The 16,239-nt window shown below is 38.3% G+C and overlaps 2 protein-coding genes across 2 annotated transcripts; one reads left to right on the forward strand and one right to left on the reverse strand.

Annotated features, from left to right (window-relative positions):
* Positions 1-275: 275 nt before the first annotated feature.
* Positions 276-4,998, reverse strand: LOC124396453 (creatine kinase B-type). Its single transcript, XM_046865586.1, has 8 exons — positions 4,851-4,998; positions 3,976-4,180; positions 2,939-3,093; positions 2,183-2,315; positions 1,451-1,622; positions 1,013-1,136; positions 712-901; positions 276-598 (listed from the first exon to the last, which is right to left on the reverse strand). Exons 2-8 carry the CDS (start codon positions 4,166-4,168, stop codon positions 420-422), a joined length of 1,146 nt encoding a protein of 381 aa, XP_046721542.1. The 5' UTR covers positions 4,169-4,180; positions 4,851-4,998; the 3' UTR covers positions 276-419.
* A 160-nt stretch (positions 4,999-5,158) lies between these two features.
* Positions 5,159-14,856, forward strand: trmt61a (tRNA methyltransferase 61A). The gene is made up of 4 exons (XM_046865587.1): positions 5,159-5,352; positions 7,905-8,252; positions 11,005-11,271; positions 14,122-14,856. The coding sequence occupies exons 2-4, from the start codon at positions 7,922-7,924 to the stop codon at positions 14,445-14,447; spliced, it is 924 nt and encodes a 307-aa protein (XP_046721543.1). The 5' UTR covers positions 5,159-5,352; positions 7,905-7,921; the 3' UTR covers positions 14,448-14,856.
* The last annotated feature ends 1,383 nt before the right edge of the window (positions 14,857-16,239 follow it).

Consider the following 16,239-nt stretch of genomic DNA (forward strand, 5'->3'; position numbering starts at 1 on the left):
GCCCTTGTGGAGCATGCTTTACATATCTGGCTTTTCTTCTGGTTTACTCCATGATCTTTGTTAGGTAAACTGACCAAATTTAAAAGTTATTTAGAATATCTATTTTTACACTGTATTGAAAAGAGCAGAACAATGTGTTAAGGGGAGCCTTAAATCAGTATTCAAGTTAAAATATAGAATTGTGTTTAATTTTAAAACACAATTCCAGAGAACACAGTAGGTGCATTTATTTGAGGCTTTCACAGCTATTCCTATTTAAGAAAAGATAAGACATGTCAAGTGGTAGAATGTTTAATTCCCATCACCATATTACAGGAGTCTTTAATAAAATACATTTTTACTTCATCTCAGGAGTGGGCTGTGGTTGGTGGATGAAAAGGACCATCTTGGATGAGTGAGGTAGAAGCCAGTTGCTAGATTTACTTTTGAGCAGGTATGAGGTCATCAATGGCTTGACCCTTCTCCAGTTTCTTCTCCATCTCAATCAACAGCTTGACTCCATCTACCACCATCTGAACAAGTTCCACCTCAGAGAAGCCCAGCCGGTCAGCATTAGAGATGTCAAACACACCCCCCACTGCAGCAGTGTCCACACCACCTGTCATGTTGATTATATTTGTCTTAGTGCCAGAGCCATCAGCCTCCTGTTCACTACAATCGCCTACAGAGGGCAGCACTGGGTGCTTCAGACATTCCGTCACATTTTCTTACCTGTTCCACGCTTCTGCAGGCGTAACCTCTTCAGCACCTCCTCAAACTTTTTGTGCTTACTCAGATGGGGGAGTTTGACGTGCACACCTGCACGCAGCCCTGTACCCAGGTTGGATGGGCAGGTGAGAACGTAGCCCAAATGTTCATTCCACATGAATGAATGGCCCTTGTTTTTGAACAGCTCCTCAATCTGAAAGGGTACAAGTCAGTAAGCAGCAGTTATTTACAGGACAGTTTACTAGACTTAATTACTCCTTAACTACTTTAACTGTGTGGAATTTCATTCTTGAATCTTGATTACTTTGGTGAGGCCTGTGCAGAAACGGTTAAACACTTCCTTCATGTTGCCACCTTTCTGCATGGAGATGACACGCAAGTGATCCTCCTCATTCACCCACACAAGGAATGTCTTGTTGTCATTGTGCCTGAAAAAATTAAGCGTGATCAGTAAATGGAATAATAAAGTTGGATTACATGCAAATAGCATTTTGTGGCACACTGATTATGCACAGAATTAACTCACTAGTCTAAACTGTACATACTCAAGCTTATGACTAACAGATGCACAAGTTAACAATTTAGTTTTTTTTCCCCAGAAACTTTTAAACTGCTACCACACATGGTCATATTCTTCAGTTTATATATAAAGTGGAGGCAGATATGTTTATAAAAACATGCTTTGTGTGTTTTGACAATACTAACTTCAGATGTAATAGCAACTCAGCCTAAATGCACTTACCATATACCCCTGGCATCTGGCCAATCACGAGCCATTCCAGAGGCCAACAGCAGGGGTGAAACAGGCTTGTCAAACAGGAAGTGGTCATCAATCAGCTGCTGCTGTTCTGCTTCAGTCATATTTTTTAGCGCATAATATTTCCCTTTCAGATCTCCACCCAGGGCACCTAAAGCTACAAAAAGAATAGAGCCAAATCATATGAAATTAGAAGAATTGCAAAATAAATGAAAATAATTCAACCAAAGACCTCTGCAATTACAAGTTCAAATTAAAAAAATAAAACAAATGCAATTAGTAACCTCTGTGGTAGTAATAAGATCAGATTAGATATTGCTTGTTGTGGCAGTTTTAAAAATAAGATGTTTGAACAGACCCAGATGAATTTGATTTTCCACTTAAATTGTGTCTTGCCCATGAAAGTGTTTCATATACCAATTCTTTGAGTGGCAACTTCAGATAGCCATTGTCGATAGAATGAGTGAAGTAAAACTCTAAAATGCACTTTGATTAATTCCACTATTTCACTATTTCTAACCCTAGAATTCTTACCAATTTGTTATGACTTCTTAAAAGGTTATCTAATCATCTTTTACACCCCCATACCCTAATGCACAAGCAAGTTTGCAACAGATACAAATTAGTTTTAAATAGTTATTCAAACTAAAACTAGAGCAAAAACTAATTACTCAAGAACTCCACTAGATGGAGCTATATTGTGCAGTAAAACTTTACCTTCCACTGAGAGTTTTTCAACTGCTCTTCTCTCACCACGACTGCAGTGTGGTGGCAGGCAAAAACCACGGATGCTCCTGCCTGTTCGCACACGAGAACTCAGCACATAGTTGGGATCCAGATCATCCCCACCCTTTAGGAAAAAAAATAATAATAATAACAAGTGAATAGAAGCATAAATCAAAAGGTAAAGTCTTTAAATAAAGACGGCACTAGTGATGGGAGCATCGGATCATTTTAGTGACTTGGTTCTTTGAATCTCATCAAAATCAATTGGATCATTTTGTTCCTTTAATCAGAAATAAATGTTTAATTTTCGATAAGCTACATACACACTTGGACTATAGTTCCAATAATGGCAATGCAGCTAGGGACAAAAACCAATGAGCAGCTCATCTCTCATATCTTCTGGTCCATCCCATTAGTATTTCTCACATAACTCCTAATATGATTGTAGAATGAATCTTGACATTGTTGCAAATTATATACACAAAATGCTTTTGTATTGTGGAGCATCTATGGGAGTCAATTTTTATTTTTTTTTATGAAGGACTAGTGCAATGAACTACAAAATCTGTTTCCTGTACATAACCTAAGGAGATTTTGGAATGCTTTGCTCATGCACCTCCTAAAGAAAATGAACAGATCACTGAGAATTCATGTTCTTCCTAAACATTAAATACTTGTTCAAATGATCGACCCATCACTAGAGTGCACACACTGCAGGAGCTGGCACATTACAATTCATAACAGTACCTTGAGGTTGGCTGGGTTCAGATCAGTTTTGTGTTTATCAGTGGGTTTGTATCCACCATGACGGTCCTGAATGACGGGGTCTAGCAGCTCCTTAAACACCTCGTAGGTCTCCTCATCTCCCGCCACACAGCCCACAGTCATAATGAAGGGGTGACCTAGAATGCAGACATGGCAAGTCAGCTCTACATGCAAATAGACAAGTGTCAATAAAGAAACCAGAGTACACAAGGGTTAACATGCAATACATTTGCAACTAAATCTTTTTCTTGATCTAATTTAAGCTTTCCACTGTAAAAGATTTGACTACAGAGTTTCAGTCCTGAACTTGATTCAAATCTTATTGCAAGAACAGCATATTTATTCTAGTGTGAGTGTTCTTTTACCAGGATTATCTACACCAGTCTGAATGACTATCTATGGTGAAACCGCTGGCAGTGGAACGCTTCTTGTACATTTCCAAAGTAAGAACTTTAGACATGTTGTGCTGGCTGAGGTCTGGGTACTCATCTTCAGCAGAGAATTCCTCATTGGCAGGAGAGGCCATTGTTTTATTGCTACACAAAACAGACTCCTATTTATTGACAAACATCTTACATTAGCAATACTAATGATTTTGGAAAGCAAAAAAAAAAAAAAAAGCCTTTCCTCACTTTCTTTAATTTAGCAAGGTGTATAGTATATGATGGATTTATACTGTTATTCTATTCTACACATTATACAACAGCATTAATTTGTATTCACCACCTAAAGCTAGTTTGTATAATCCTGGATTGAGTTCTAAACTCTGCATTGACACCTAATGCCACCAGGATAATCAGGTTAATACTGTAACACCGGTTTAGATTTGACAATGCAGGAAACTGGTTTCCATAATCAGGAACTTCCCCCATCACAACGCACCCAATCTAACCATGAAGAGCTGGAGGTCATACTGGGCTCTTATGGAGAGTTTTGAGCTTTCGTTTAGTGCGTTGTGATGCTTTGGAGCAGATGGTTTCGGCTTTGTGTTCGGGTTAAAGACTTTTAAGCAGCTTTACCTGGGTTATCGACTCCAGTCTGAATCACATCATCCAGCGTGAAGCCACTCGGTGTGCTTTTGCTGCGCAGGCGCTCATACAGAGCAGAAGTGAGCACTTTGGCCATGTGGTTGTTGTGCTTGGTCAGGTCGGGATACTCTGCTTCACAAGAGTACTTCATCTTCAGCTGGTTGTGTGTATTTCCAAAAGGCATGACAGAAGGTCCCTAAATGCGCAGAAGAGCGGAGCCCATATAAAAACTCGTTAGCGTTTCCACACAAACCGAAAAATACAATCGTTCAAACATAAAGCCGACAACTTGCCGCTGTAAATATTTAATGCAAAATACGAGAATATAGCGATTTGTTAACTCTTAATTTTGGCTACATATTAAAAAAGAAAGAAAGAAAGAAATCCAATGAAACCAGTGAGATACGGTGAGAAATGAACACAGATCAAGTGCCTCTTACCAAGTAAAGGCAACATGAACCCTGTAGGAGCTACAGGCACGCAAAAAAAAAAAAAAAAAAAAATACCTGCACGATTATTAATGAATGCGTGTAGTGTTAAAACAAGTTCAATGTAGAGCTTAGGGTGTGAGAACTGGGGGGAGAAATTGAGTATTTCCGCATAAAAAGAAACAAACCAAACAAGGCATTGTAACTACACATCCGAGTCTCAGTCGCGCATGGAAAATCTCTTCTCAAAGAATACAACAGTGTCCAGCAAAAACCAAGACCTTCATGTTGCAATGTAAAGAGTAAAGAGCTTGGTGCCCTCAATCTGATCTCAGAATTATCATGTGGACTTAGATAGGTTAACTCATTTCTGTTATAAAAATAAAGAAAGAAAATACAATAAAATACTATAAAGTAAAAAAAAAAACATAAGCTTACCTGTAGATAACTACTGAAAGAGGACGTATTTGAACACAAACCACGCTCTCTCGTTTCCCCGGCTGTACTGTGTGCTGCACGGCTCTACTCCTGCTGAAGTTCAGCGATTGCGCGTTTATTATATAGTGTGCAAGAGCGGCTCCTATTGGTTAATATTTGTAATCCATTCATTGGACTAGAAAAATGTGAGACTGAGGACGCAGCTTTTAGTGTTTGCGGCAGCAATAAACCTTCACGTCTTTATGACTGTACGGTGTATTTAAATATGTATTGTATTCTATTAATACAGATAGTAGTCGGCATTGCGATTTAAACTTCAAGCATCAGAAACTGCTTTATTTGCAACCATATAGTGCTTAACAGAAGAAGGTCACAAAACCCGTCAGCTCTCATTACGTCATCTGTGTGCGACACTACACTAGTAATACAGTGTTGCTTCACCAACACGTGTGTCGACCGAGTTTGCTGACACACAACATAAACCTTAACCTTTTTAATAACGGTAAGTGTTTTTGACAGGATTCCTGTTTACGTGTATTTATATAAGTGGGCTGTAATTGTTATGTAAATCTTGTCTTTACTTATGTAAATCTGATACTACTGTTCGTTAACGTCGCTAGCGAAGATACAGAAGGCAGTAAATGATGCTCTAGTTAGCTGAGGCTACATGCTGTGGAAAAAGAAAATGTGCATATTTATGTATGTTTTACACATGACTGCAGCTGGCATGAAGTAACTGTGTCTCCAAGTTACACAGACCAGACCAGAGCTACCAGTAACACATCTATCAGCTCTGCAGTGTTCTCTTAGTCAAGCCATCGTCTCTGATTTGTCCAATTGGGTGTTAGTATAACGCACGTTAGTTAGCTTATTTTTTTAGCGGAGATTTTATTAATGTAAAATGTGAGTTTTATTAATGTTAAATCATTTCATTAGTTCTTGGTATTCTGTTTAGCTGTACCTTATTTACCCTCCCCTCGCCCGTTTTCTGCACTATACACACTATATTGACAAGCGTATTCACTCATCCATCCAAATCATCGAATTCAGGTGTTCCAATCACTTCCATGGCTACAGGTGTAAAAAAATCAAGCACCTGCGCATGTAAACCGCTTCTACAAACGTTTGTGAAAGAATGTGTTCTCAGGAGCTCGAGTGAATTCCAGCATGGTACAGTGATAGGATGCCACCTGTGCTATAAGTCCAGTTGTGAAATTTTTTCTCTACTAAATATTCCACAGTCAACTGTTAGTGGTATAATAACAAAGTGTAAGCGATTGGGAACAACAGCAACTCGGCCACGAAGTGTTAGAGCACGGAAAATCACAGAGCGAGTCAGCAGATGCTGAGACATAGTGCACAGAGGTCACCAACTTTCTGCAGAGTCAATAGCTACAGACCTCCGAACTTCGTGTGGCCTTCAGATTAGCTCAAGAACAGAGAGTAGGAATGGGTTTTCATGGTCAAACAGCTGCATCCAAGCCTTACATCACCAAATGCAATGCAGAGCATTGAATGCAGAAGTGTAAAGCAAGCAGCCACCTGACTCTAGAGCAGTGGAGACGTGTTCTCTGGAGTGAAGATTTATGTTTCACTGTCTGAATATCCGATAGTCTGGTTTTGGCGGTTGCCAGGAGAACAGCACTTGTCTGACTGCATTGTGCCAAGTGTAAAGTTTGCTGGAGGAGGGTATTATGATGTGGGGTTGTTTTTCAGGAGTTGGGCTCAGCCCATGTAGTTTCAGTGAAAGAAACTGTTAATGCGTCAGTTTACCAAGACATTTTGGTTTTCATGCTTCCAACTTTGTGAGAACAGTTTGGGGACTCGTACCTGTTCCAACATGACTGTGCACCAGTGCACAAAGCAAGGTCCATAAAGACATGAATAAGTTAGTTTGGTGTGGAAGAACTTGACTGGCCTGCACCTCAAACCCGATAGAACACCTTTGGGATGAATTAGAGCAGAGACTGCGATCCAGGCCTTCTCGTCCAACATCAGGGTCTGACCTCACAAATGTGCTTCTGGAAGAATGATCAAAATTTACATTAACACACTCCTAAACCTTGTGGAAAGCCTTCCCAGAAGTGTTGAAGCTGTTATAGCTGCAAAGGGTGGGCCAACATCATATTAAACCCCATGGATTAAGAATCGGATGTTATTCAAGTTCATTTGGATTTGAAGGCAGACGAGCGAATACTTTTGGCAGTATAGTATGTAATGTGTCCCCATGTCTAGCGGATTTAAAATTACAACAGATAGTCTAAAATGTAAAAACCATGTAACTGTTGATCACTTGGCTTAACATTGTAGCCAGGTAGCATCAATTAATTTATAAATATGTACATGTACTTACAATTAATTAATTTATAGCCAATTATAAAAAAAACCCTTCATCCGATTTAAAATACTGGAGAACGCATTGATGCAGAGCACTCAGGATCATAAACCCGGTACCGTATGTGAGTCAGAGTGAACGATGTTTAGCTTTCTGTAAAGTTAGTCGGGTTGAAGAAAAAATACCATGCCTAGTTTTATCATGGATTAATTTAAAGTTCAACATTTGAATTCTGAGAAAAATACCACAAAATATTAGTTGTTAGCCACATGAATATAGTTGAGCTTGTGCAGTTTGCTAGCTGAGGCTAATGCGCTGTCTGAACATCCAATCAAAGGATGTGAAAATGTCGACATTACAATTTGATCGCTCAAAGCAACAGCTTCAAGCAGCATGAATTGTATGTTGCAAGAGCCCACAGGTGCTGACTCTGAATGCTGACAGCAGACAGATAGCTTTGATTTTGGTAACACGTGATATGACGGCTTAAATCTGATTGAATAGAAACTCCAATATATTCAGAGGAATGCTATGATATAAGGAGAATAGACTATTATTAATAACTTTATACATATTCATGGACAAAAATATCTTTAAATGATTACTCTTGGTCTATAAATAAACAGATTAACTTCTGTCTAGCCTTGTGGAAGATTATGGTTATTGTTATGTCAAGAACTCTCCAACAACAACAACAACTTTTTTCTATTATATTGCAGCTTATAAAAACTTTCCCATGAGTTTTGTGGAGTACTCGGACCTTATTCAAGAAGGAGATGTGGTCATCATCTTTCTTGGACATGATTCTATGATGCCCATCAAAGTGGAGTCTGGTGCTCAAACACAGACCCGCTATGGAGCCATTCGCCATTCCACTGATTTAATCGGTCGACGGTTTGGCTCTAAAGTAACATGCAGTAAGGGTGGATGGGTGTATGTACTGCATCCCACTCCAGAGCTATGGACTGTGAATTTGCCCCACAGAACCCAGATCCTTTACACAACAGACATCGCCAACATCACCCTGATGTTGGACCTCAAACCCGGCTCTGTTGTGTGTGAATCAGGTGAGACAGCTGAGGCTGAAGTTATTATTTATTTTTATAAGAATTACAAATTAGAGTGTATGAAAATATAATCCTTTATTAAACACATGCTTTTATTTAGATTTTTTTTGTCCCTCAAATCCCTAAAAGGCATTTCTGTTCATTCGACTTATTGGTCTAAAAGCCCATTTAGTGACTGTTTATATGGCAAGGAAAAATAAATCTAATGTCAATGTCTAATACAATGTCACTGTTTTTACAGTACTAAATTCTACCCTGCGAGTAATGTTAAGCTCTTTTAATCGCTGTTCTGGTGTAGGCTTACTAGGTAGTATATGTTTTGCATTTTTTTCACAATTTGATATTTTTTGTTTTGCAGTTTTCCTTTAGTTTTTAGATGTATGAGAATTGTAATGCAAGTTTATGTCAGTTCATGCATTTAAAAAATGCAAGTGTGAGTCAAAATGTCTGCAGTCATTTTAGGTACAGTGAGTTTGGTGCATGTTCAAATGGTTGCCTTATGTGTGATAAATTAAACTAACTTTACTGAAAGTGACTTTGTGATTGAATTGAGTAACCTTGCACTACTTATCAAGGGTTATGCAGATTTAGGAATGTGTGCTTTAAGAAGAAAGGGTCACCTTGTGACTCAGTGTTTCAGTGTGCATTGATTGACAGATGTTATATAACCATAAAGGTTCCATGAAATGACGGCTTAGCCTTTGATTTGGTGTTTATTAAAATTTATGTGTAGAGCTTATTTTACACGCATCCTTGTTTTTGTTATTGCTAAGCAGTGTTGATGACTTTCTGTAAATTTTACTTTTATAAACAAAAGTTTATGCATTTAGAAAGCTAATGTGCCTTCACATAAGCAAATCTGTCAGTTATTAACCAGTTTGGTGTTGATGTGGCATGTCTGCTAGCACATCCCACCCTTCCCTTTAAAACCTATTATTTCTACTAAAAGGTTTGTCAACGTACAGAACCAGTCCACACTCCTTATATTTTTTATGGCCCTGGTATAATACAAGGATTTACATCATAGTGACACTTTTCTTTAGGCACTCCTTCTTTAGTTCCTTGTGTAGTTTATTTGAAAAAGCTCTATGACGCAACTGCAGACTGCAACATTTACTCTGGTTATAAGCAAAAGCATTTTATAACTTTTTTTAAAAATTTATTTTGTCTGGAAATGATTATTCTTCCTAGTATTTTTCCATAACATTTTGCATCTCTTTTTATGTTTATTTCTGTTTTTCCTTCTCTGACTTCTTTCTGTGCTTGCGTGGTGTTTTTCTTTCCATCTGTTTGCTCATTCACTAAGTGGGAGCAACTTGTAGTCTGAATGGATCTATTTAATGGCTCCAGAGCACATACAGTACTCTGCAGCCACCTCACTAGCTGGATTGTTCAACTTTGTGGTATTCGCGTTCTGAATGATTCTTGAGTAATGTTAAAATGAAGGGCAGAGCAGAGTCTCTCATGCTCTTTGAATGGGTTCTGTGATTGTGTTTACTACTAGCATCAATATATTGCATAATGTGCTTCAATTCTGCTTTGATGTTTAGTCCGTTCTTGCAGTACAAACCCCTTCTGCTAAACATAAGTATCTAATAATTTTATCTAATTTTCCTTCTTGATCACTCTGATCCCTTTGCCCTTCTCCTCTTCTTACCATGATTGTGAATTCAGCTCTCCTCTTACATTTAAATACCACCCTGTGAACCAAACATTGACTGCATTGTTGTTGGGAAACAAAAGCTATGGTGATGGAACCCTGTGGACAGAAGGAGTTGGCATGTACAGTGCCTCTGTCTATCTGTGCTTGTGTGTAAATATGTAGGTGTAAACTTGCATGTGTTTGTAACTTTATTCTAATCTGCTATATTCTCCTAATTTGCACTATATGGCTAAAACATTGTTTGCTGTTACAATAACCTGTGGTATTCTGGAAAGGCTTTTCACAAAATGTAGATGTGTGGCTGTGGTGATTTTTACTCATTCAGCCTCAAGAGTAATAGTGAGGTCAGGAACTGATGTTGGGCAAAGAGGCCTGATCATCATTCCAATTTATCCCAATGTGTTTAGTGGGATTTGTGCAGCACTGAAGTTCTTCCAGTCCAAACCTGGCAAACCATGTCTTCATGGAGCTCACATGGTAGATGGCCATTAGTACCAGTGAAGAGAATTGTGCTACAGCACATAAATGCATTTTAGTGAGTTGTGTGGTTACAACATTGTGGCAACAATTTAAGGAAGGTTCACATATGGATGTGATGAGCTGCCGACATACTTTTAGACAAATTGTGAAAGTTGACTGGCTTCTTGTTGTATAAGATGATGATGCCTTTGTGGAGCATGCTTTACATATCTGTCTTTTCTTCTGGTTTACTTCATGATCTTTGTTAGGTGAACTGACCAAATTTATATGTAAAATCAGAATTTTTTTTTTTTTTTTTTTTTTTTTTTAATATAAACAATGAGTGCATGTTTTTAAGCATATGACAATATGAAAAATATCCAGCAAAAAGCCTGGTATTTGAAGAGCCTTGTCTAATTGTAGAGTCCTAATTGAGATCAGAAATGCACATGGCATACACCAGCCTCTTCAGTTTTATTTCACTGCCTGTGCTTAACATAATGTATTGGAAAAATCTCTTGTCTTGCCTTACTGGCCTAAATGTCTTCTGTTTGACACCGGTAAGTGTATGTACATGTCTAAATGTTTTTTTCTTTTTCTTTTCTTTTTTTGCATGTAAATGTGAGACAGGTACTGGGAGTGGCTCACTGTCCCATGCTATTCTTCGCACCATCGCACCCAATGGCCACCTGCACACGGTTGAATTTCATGCCCAGCGGGCAGAAAAGGCTGCACAAGAGTTCACAGATCACAAGGTGGGCCATCTAGTGACTGTCCGAAACCAGGATGTGTGTAAAGATGGCTTTGGAGTTGTGGGTGTAGCCGATGCAGTATTTCTGGACATCCCATCACCGTGGGAGGCCATTATGCATGCCAAGAAAGCATTCAAACGCAGGGGTGAGTATTAGTTGCTGTGTACCATTGTTTTTGAAAGGCATGCAGGTAAAAGCTAGGATTATGCCCACACAAAAGATCACAAGTATAAAAAAGGTCACTGATATTGTCCGAAGAAGTAATTGACAATTTCCACTGTTTATTTAGAGAAAATGGTGTCTGTGTCCAATAAACCAGATGTATGATTCTCTGGTTTTCCTGCCCCATGCTACATGCTTCTGTTAAGGGTTTTAAGTGTTCTTATGTGTCTAGATGCATTGCTATTTTTGTCCTCCTGCTGAGGAAGTACTGTCTGGTAACAGTCATTTGTTGGTGAATCATTTATTCATAACTGTATGGAAATTCATCCATGTTGGAATAACACTTGTTTCTGAGTTTAGACTAAAGCTCACATGCATACAACAAAACAACTATATCTGGCTACACAGTTCAGACAAGAACAAGTCTAATGCTATTATTTATGTTGTATCTGGTTAAGCTTTTGTGTATATTTATGTTCAAACTTTGTATGAGTTTCCAAGTTTATGTGCTCATCACTGTTATGGCAATACAGCAGAATACATGGGAACAAATCTGAGAAAACATCACATCTCTTACGTCTAGCAATGCACTCCTGCTAATGCTTTTATCTTCTTGGTTTTTTTTTTTGCCTGTCTTTCTTGATTGTTAAAAATACTGTTTGTATAGGCAATGTTTTGTGTAATGCACGGTTAACTTTTATTACCGTACTCTGTGTTGTATGTTGGTGGCTTTGGCCAGACAGCTGAAGCATGCAGTCGTGTTCCTTCAGATGAGTGACTTTATGTTCAGCAAACAAGCCTGGACTAGTCAGTAGCTCATCTGCGTTATACTGCATTTTATTCGAGGCTTCATTGTACTTTTGAACTAAGTGAATAAGGGTATCCATTTCAGCTTAACATTGTCTTCAAATATAATGTTCTTTTATTTTGCCAAGCAGAATGGCTTATGTCTGCATTATAGTAAATGAAATTTCATTTATTGAAAGACCCTTTCCTACATTTAAACGTTATTACATAAAAAGTTTATTCATTTAACCACAAAGTTCTGCAAATTTCCTTTGGGTTATTAAGATCACTGGTTCTCATTGTTTAGGGACTAAAACATGTAAATTTGTTTTGTGTTTGTTGTGTTTGTCTTTGTTTAAATGCTTGCATGCAGTTATGTCAAAATAATCTGTCTTTATCTTTAAATCTCTCTGTCGTTCTCATCCACTCACACTCTTGTACACATTCACAAACACACACTGGCGAGCTTTTGTCCATAAAGGGAGAGGTTTCAAGACTACAGAGAGGCTAGGCTGTGTGAATGAGATTCCTTACAGAGAGAGCGACAGTATATGTTCAGAGACCTTCTAATATCACTCTGCTATGAATTCTTCTTATTGAGTAATGCTGAGCAGTGTGCATGGTGCAGGTTATCACATGCAAAGTGGTTGACTGAGCTTTGTGTGGCCTCAGGTCACATTTACAAAAAAGATGCATGTATGGAGGTACTGGATATCAGACCCCTGCTGTTTAAAATCTTCTTACTGTGATTTTCTCTCTATATCCTTCTTTTTCTGTATAATTCCTGTCGTCGTTTGGCTCATGGCCTACTTGTATTTAGTGCTTGGAGAGCATGGAGGACTCCCACGCTGCCATGACTTTCCTCTCTCTGAGGCTGCTGTTGCCAAGAAACCACGAGTGTGTGTTTATGCCTTGGTTTGCAGCTAATGGCCTTATTTGTCTGTGGAACATTTTGGGCAGACTTGGATTCTTTTTCTGTGCATCTCTCTCTGTTTAGTTTCTTTATTACTTTATTTTTCAAATTCAAACTATTTAGGTTTTGACTTTATCCATAAAGTCTGTCAGCAAACTAAAGCTCTCCCTGCCACACAATCGTTTGAGTAACATGTAGAATATTCGCCACATGTACACACCCATTCCCTTTGGGTAAGTTTCTGTGTCCAGTACACTGAGAAAGTGCCCAGAGATAGATAGATAGATAGATAGATAGATAGATAGATAGATAGATAGATAGATAGATAGATAGATAGATAGATAGATAGATAGATAGATAGATAGATAGACAGACAGACAGACAGACAGACAGACAGACAGACAGACAGACAGACAGACAGACAGACAGACAGACAGACAGACAGACACACACACGCACACACCGCACACATATACCCAGTTGGTCTACTAAATAGAAGAGATGGGAAATTACTGTTGAGTTTTTCTTTTGCTCCATGTTTTTTTCATTTGCATTTCACACATGGTTTGAAGAGCAGTTTTGGCATCTTAAAATGTTTGATGACTGGTAGTGATGTGGAAGAAGGCTTCAATCTGTTCTTGTCAAGTCACATTTTGTTCTGTCTATTTTCTTTGTTCTGTCTAAATATAATCCTTTTCCTTTGTTGTTCATATGGTTTTGCAAATGTCTCATCTGCACATAGCCTTGGAGACACACCTTTTGGGGTCTGTTTAGAATTGTCTCTAGCTGAGACAGTGTAATGAGAGTGCAACTCATTTTGGAAGAGTTAACTTACAAGTCAAGAAGGTTTTTTTAATAGAAGGCATGTAAAAATGTTACAGTTAAAGGGATAATTTATGCTTAAGATTTTTATCTATATGAAGTTTATCTCATCAGAGGCATTGCCTTTGCAACTGGATAACTGGTCAATGCGATATTGAGTAGCATCAGTGAGTGTGTTCAGATATATTAATTTAAACATAGAGTCTGGTATAGATTATATGTAGATGTGGTGTAATTGGGTAAATTTTTTGGGTCTCAAAGATTTCTTTGAGATTATAATGCAGACTCAATTTGTCTTTTCTTTCTGTGCAGGGGGACGTTTGTGCTCATTCTCACCATGTATCGAGCAGGTCCAGAGGACATGTGAGTCTCTGCTGGATCATGGCTTTGAGGAGATCTGTACTCTGGAGGTTCTGCAGAGGGTACACGATGTCCGCTCTGTCACGCTTACCTTACCAGACTTTGGCCCAGAGGAGGGCGGAACAGTTACCAAGCTAACATCTGATCCTGCTCCAGTGGAAGTTCCACCTACAGCAAATCCTAGCTATTCTTCAGTGACCTGCAAGACTACCACACCGCCTAGAGAGATGGCTGGACACACGGGTTACCTCACCTTCGCTACCAAACCACGGGTATAGAATATACCTGCTAGATAGCTGCTTTTACTAAGCAGCTTCTAAATATTCAAGTTATAATAGTCTTTCATGCTACAATGAGACTAATAAAATGATCTATTTTATAATATTTTTCCTTCAGTCTCCTCTAAAGGAGGTAAATTACAGGCTCGTTCGGGGTAAGGTTAACTGCTTGAAGCACGAACGAGACTTTAGCTCTGTGCTCCTATTATTTCCTTTATTACAGTCTCTCATAGTTAATATGAACATAGGTTGTGTTAAGTTAAAAGATGGACTAATAACTTGTTTATTAAGGTTCACTGCCCTTTGTATAATAACCATCTTTAATTTCGTTCAAAGTATGACTGTGCATTTGAATATTGTGTTTTTTTTTTTTTTTTTTGTTACAATAAATTTTAAATGAGAGGAATTATATTCTTCCCACCCTTGTATTGATTTAGCTTTTTCTTTTTCTACTGTGCATGACCGGGCATGCTGCCGAGGCTTTTGTCATGTACATCGTTTTTCAAATATGCTGCTTATCTGACTATAGAAAACGCAGTACTCATGATTTGTTTTTATGCAATAGCAAAATACCTAGAATTGAGAATTTAGAGTAATCACTCACAATCTGTTTATTGAAACTAAATTTCTGGTGATTAAGTTCTCACGGGTGAGGGATATTTACATTCTAGTAAATGTTGCACATTTACCACAGTATTAGAGCTGTTATATCTTTTTATAAACTGGAAGTGGTGTTCCCCTTACCTTTCCCCCAAGCCCAGTTGCCTATGCAATTTGGAGGATTTATAAATTGTCAGCGAGGTCAGATACCATAAAAGGTAGTGCTCCCACTCTGCGCTCGTATTGAACACAGATGTGTTCACAGATGCATACTGAGATCAGACTGTATGCAATTATGCTTATGCATACATTATGATTTCAGCTATATATATTTTTTTTATCTTTAGTTTTCTAAATGTTATTCCCTCTGCCACTGATTTTCATTGAATTTAACCTTTATACAAACTGTTCGGTTTTCCAGTATGATTCATGCTCTTTATGAGGAGTACTAACTCATTTTGCATTATATATTTGAAGAAGATTGGAAATTATGCAGTGCTTTTCATAGGTTGCATGAGGGGAAAAAAGACCGTTGCCTATATATGGCATGTGTGACAGGGTGGGTAAATAAGGGTATGGTGAGCTGCTGATGTAACAGTGGGATTGGCATGTGTTATTTTAAGCCTGCTGTTCTCTGGTTAAAGGAGGGAACAGAAAGACAGGCCACCTCTCAGCTCGATTCTCATCCCTATCTATGCCTGTCTGATCTTCACTCTGCACCAAATGCGATCTATACAGCACTAGAATAGCACATTCACTTCCTGTAAATCCATACATCTTAAGCAGCTTCCTTCTAGATCCAAAGCTCCTTAATACTCTTTCTCTTTTCCTCTCACATACACTCATACTGCTTTATCATCACATCATGACTGCATGTGTATGTTAACAATTAAGGAAAAAGGGGTTTAGATTATTTATAGCTGAACACAAATGACTGCTTTGCTAATGGAACAATCAGTACACTGCTGATGTGGCTACTTTGAATGCTGCACAAAAAGATTCTTCTTTTACCATCAATATCAAGAAAGATGTTTACCATCAACTGTTAAGTGCTTACTGATAGCTATTATCTAAATGTGTACTCTTTGGTGCATATACACACTGCTCTTTACTCTCTCTTTACCCCTTTTAATCCTGATGAGGAAGCAAAAGGCATTCAACAGAGTTGTAGTCTGATTTATCCTAAATTGTA

This window comes from Silurus meridionalis, chromosome 2, assembly GCF_014805685.1.
Source record: "Silurus meridionalis isolate SWU-2019-XX chromosome 2, ASM1480568v1, whole genome shotgun sequence".
NCBI classification, from domain to species: Eukaryota; Metazoa; Chordata; class Actinopteri; order Siluriformes; family Siluridae; genus Silurus; species Silurus meridionalis.

Bases quoted from the DNA above. Each gene is read 5' to 3' on its own strand.
- LOC124396453 (XM_046865586.1), bottom strand. From the start codon at position 4,168: ATGCCTTTTGGAAATACACACAACCAGCTGAAGATGAAGTACTCTTGT. The intron at 902-1,012 runs GTAATCAAGATT...GTACCCTTTCAG, and splicing joins TCTGCACAGGCCTCACCAAA to ATTGAGGAGCTGTTCAAAAA. The intron at 599-711 runs GTAAGAAAATGT...TCAACATGACAG, and splicing joins CCTGCAGAAGCGTGGAACAG to GTGGTGTGGACACTGCTGCA.
- trmt61a (XM_046865587.1), top strand. From the start codon at position 7,922: ATGAGTTTTGTGGAGTACTCGGACCTTATTCAAGAAGGAGATGTGGTC. The intron at 8,253-11,004 runs GTGAGACAGCTG...AATGTGAGACAG, and splicing joins CTCTGTTGTGTGTGAATCAG to GTACTGGGAGTGGCTCACTG. The intron at 11,272-14,121 runs GTGAGTATTAGT...CTTTCTGTGCAG, and splicing joins GAAAGCATTCAAACGCAGGG to GGGGACGTTTGTGCTCATTC.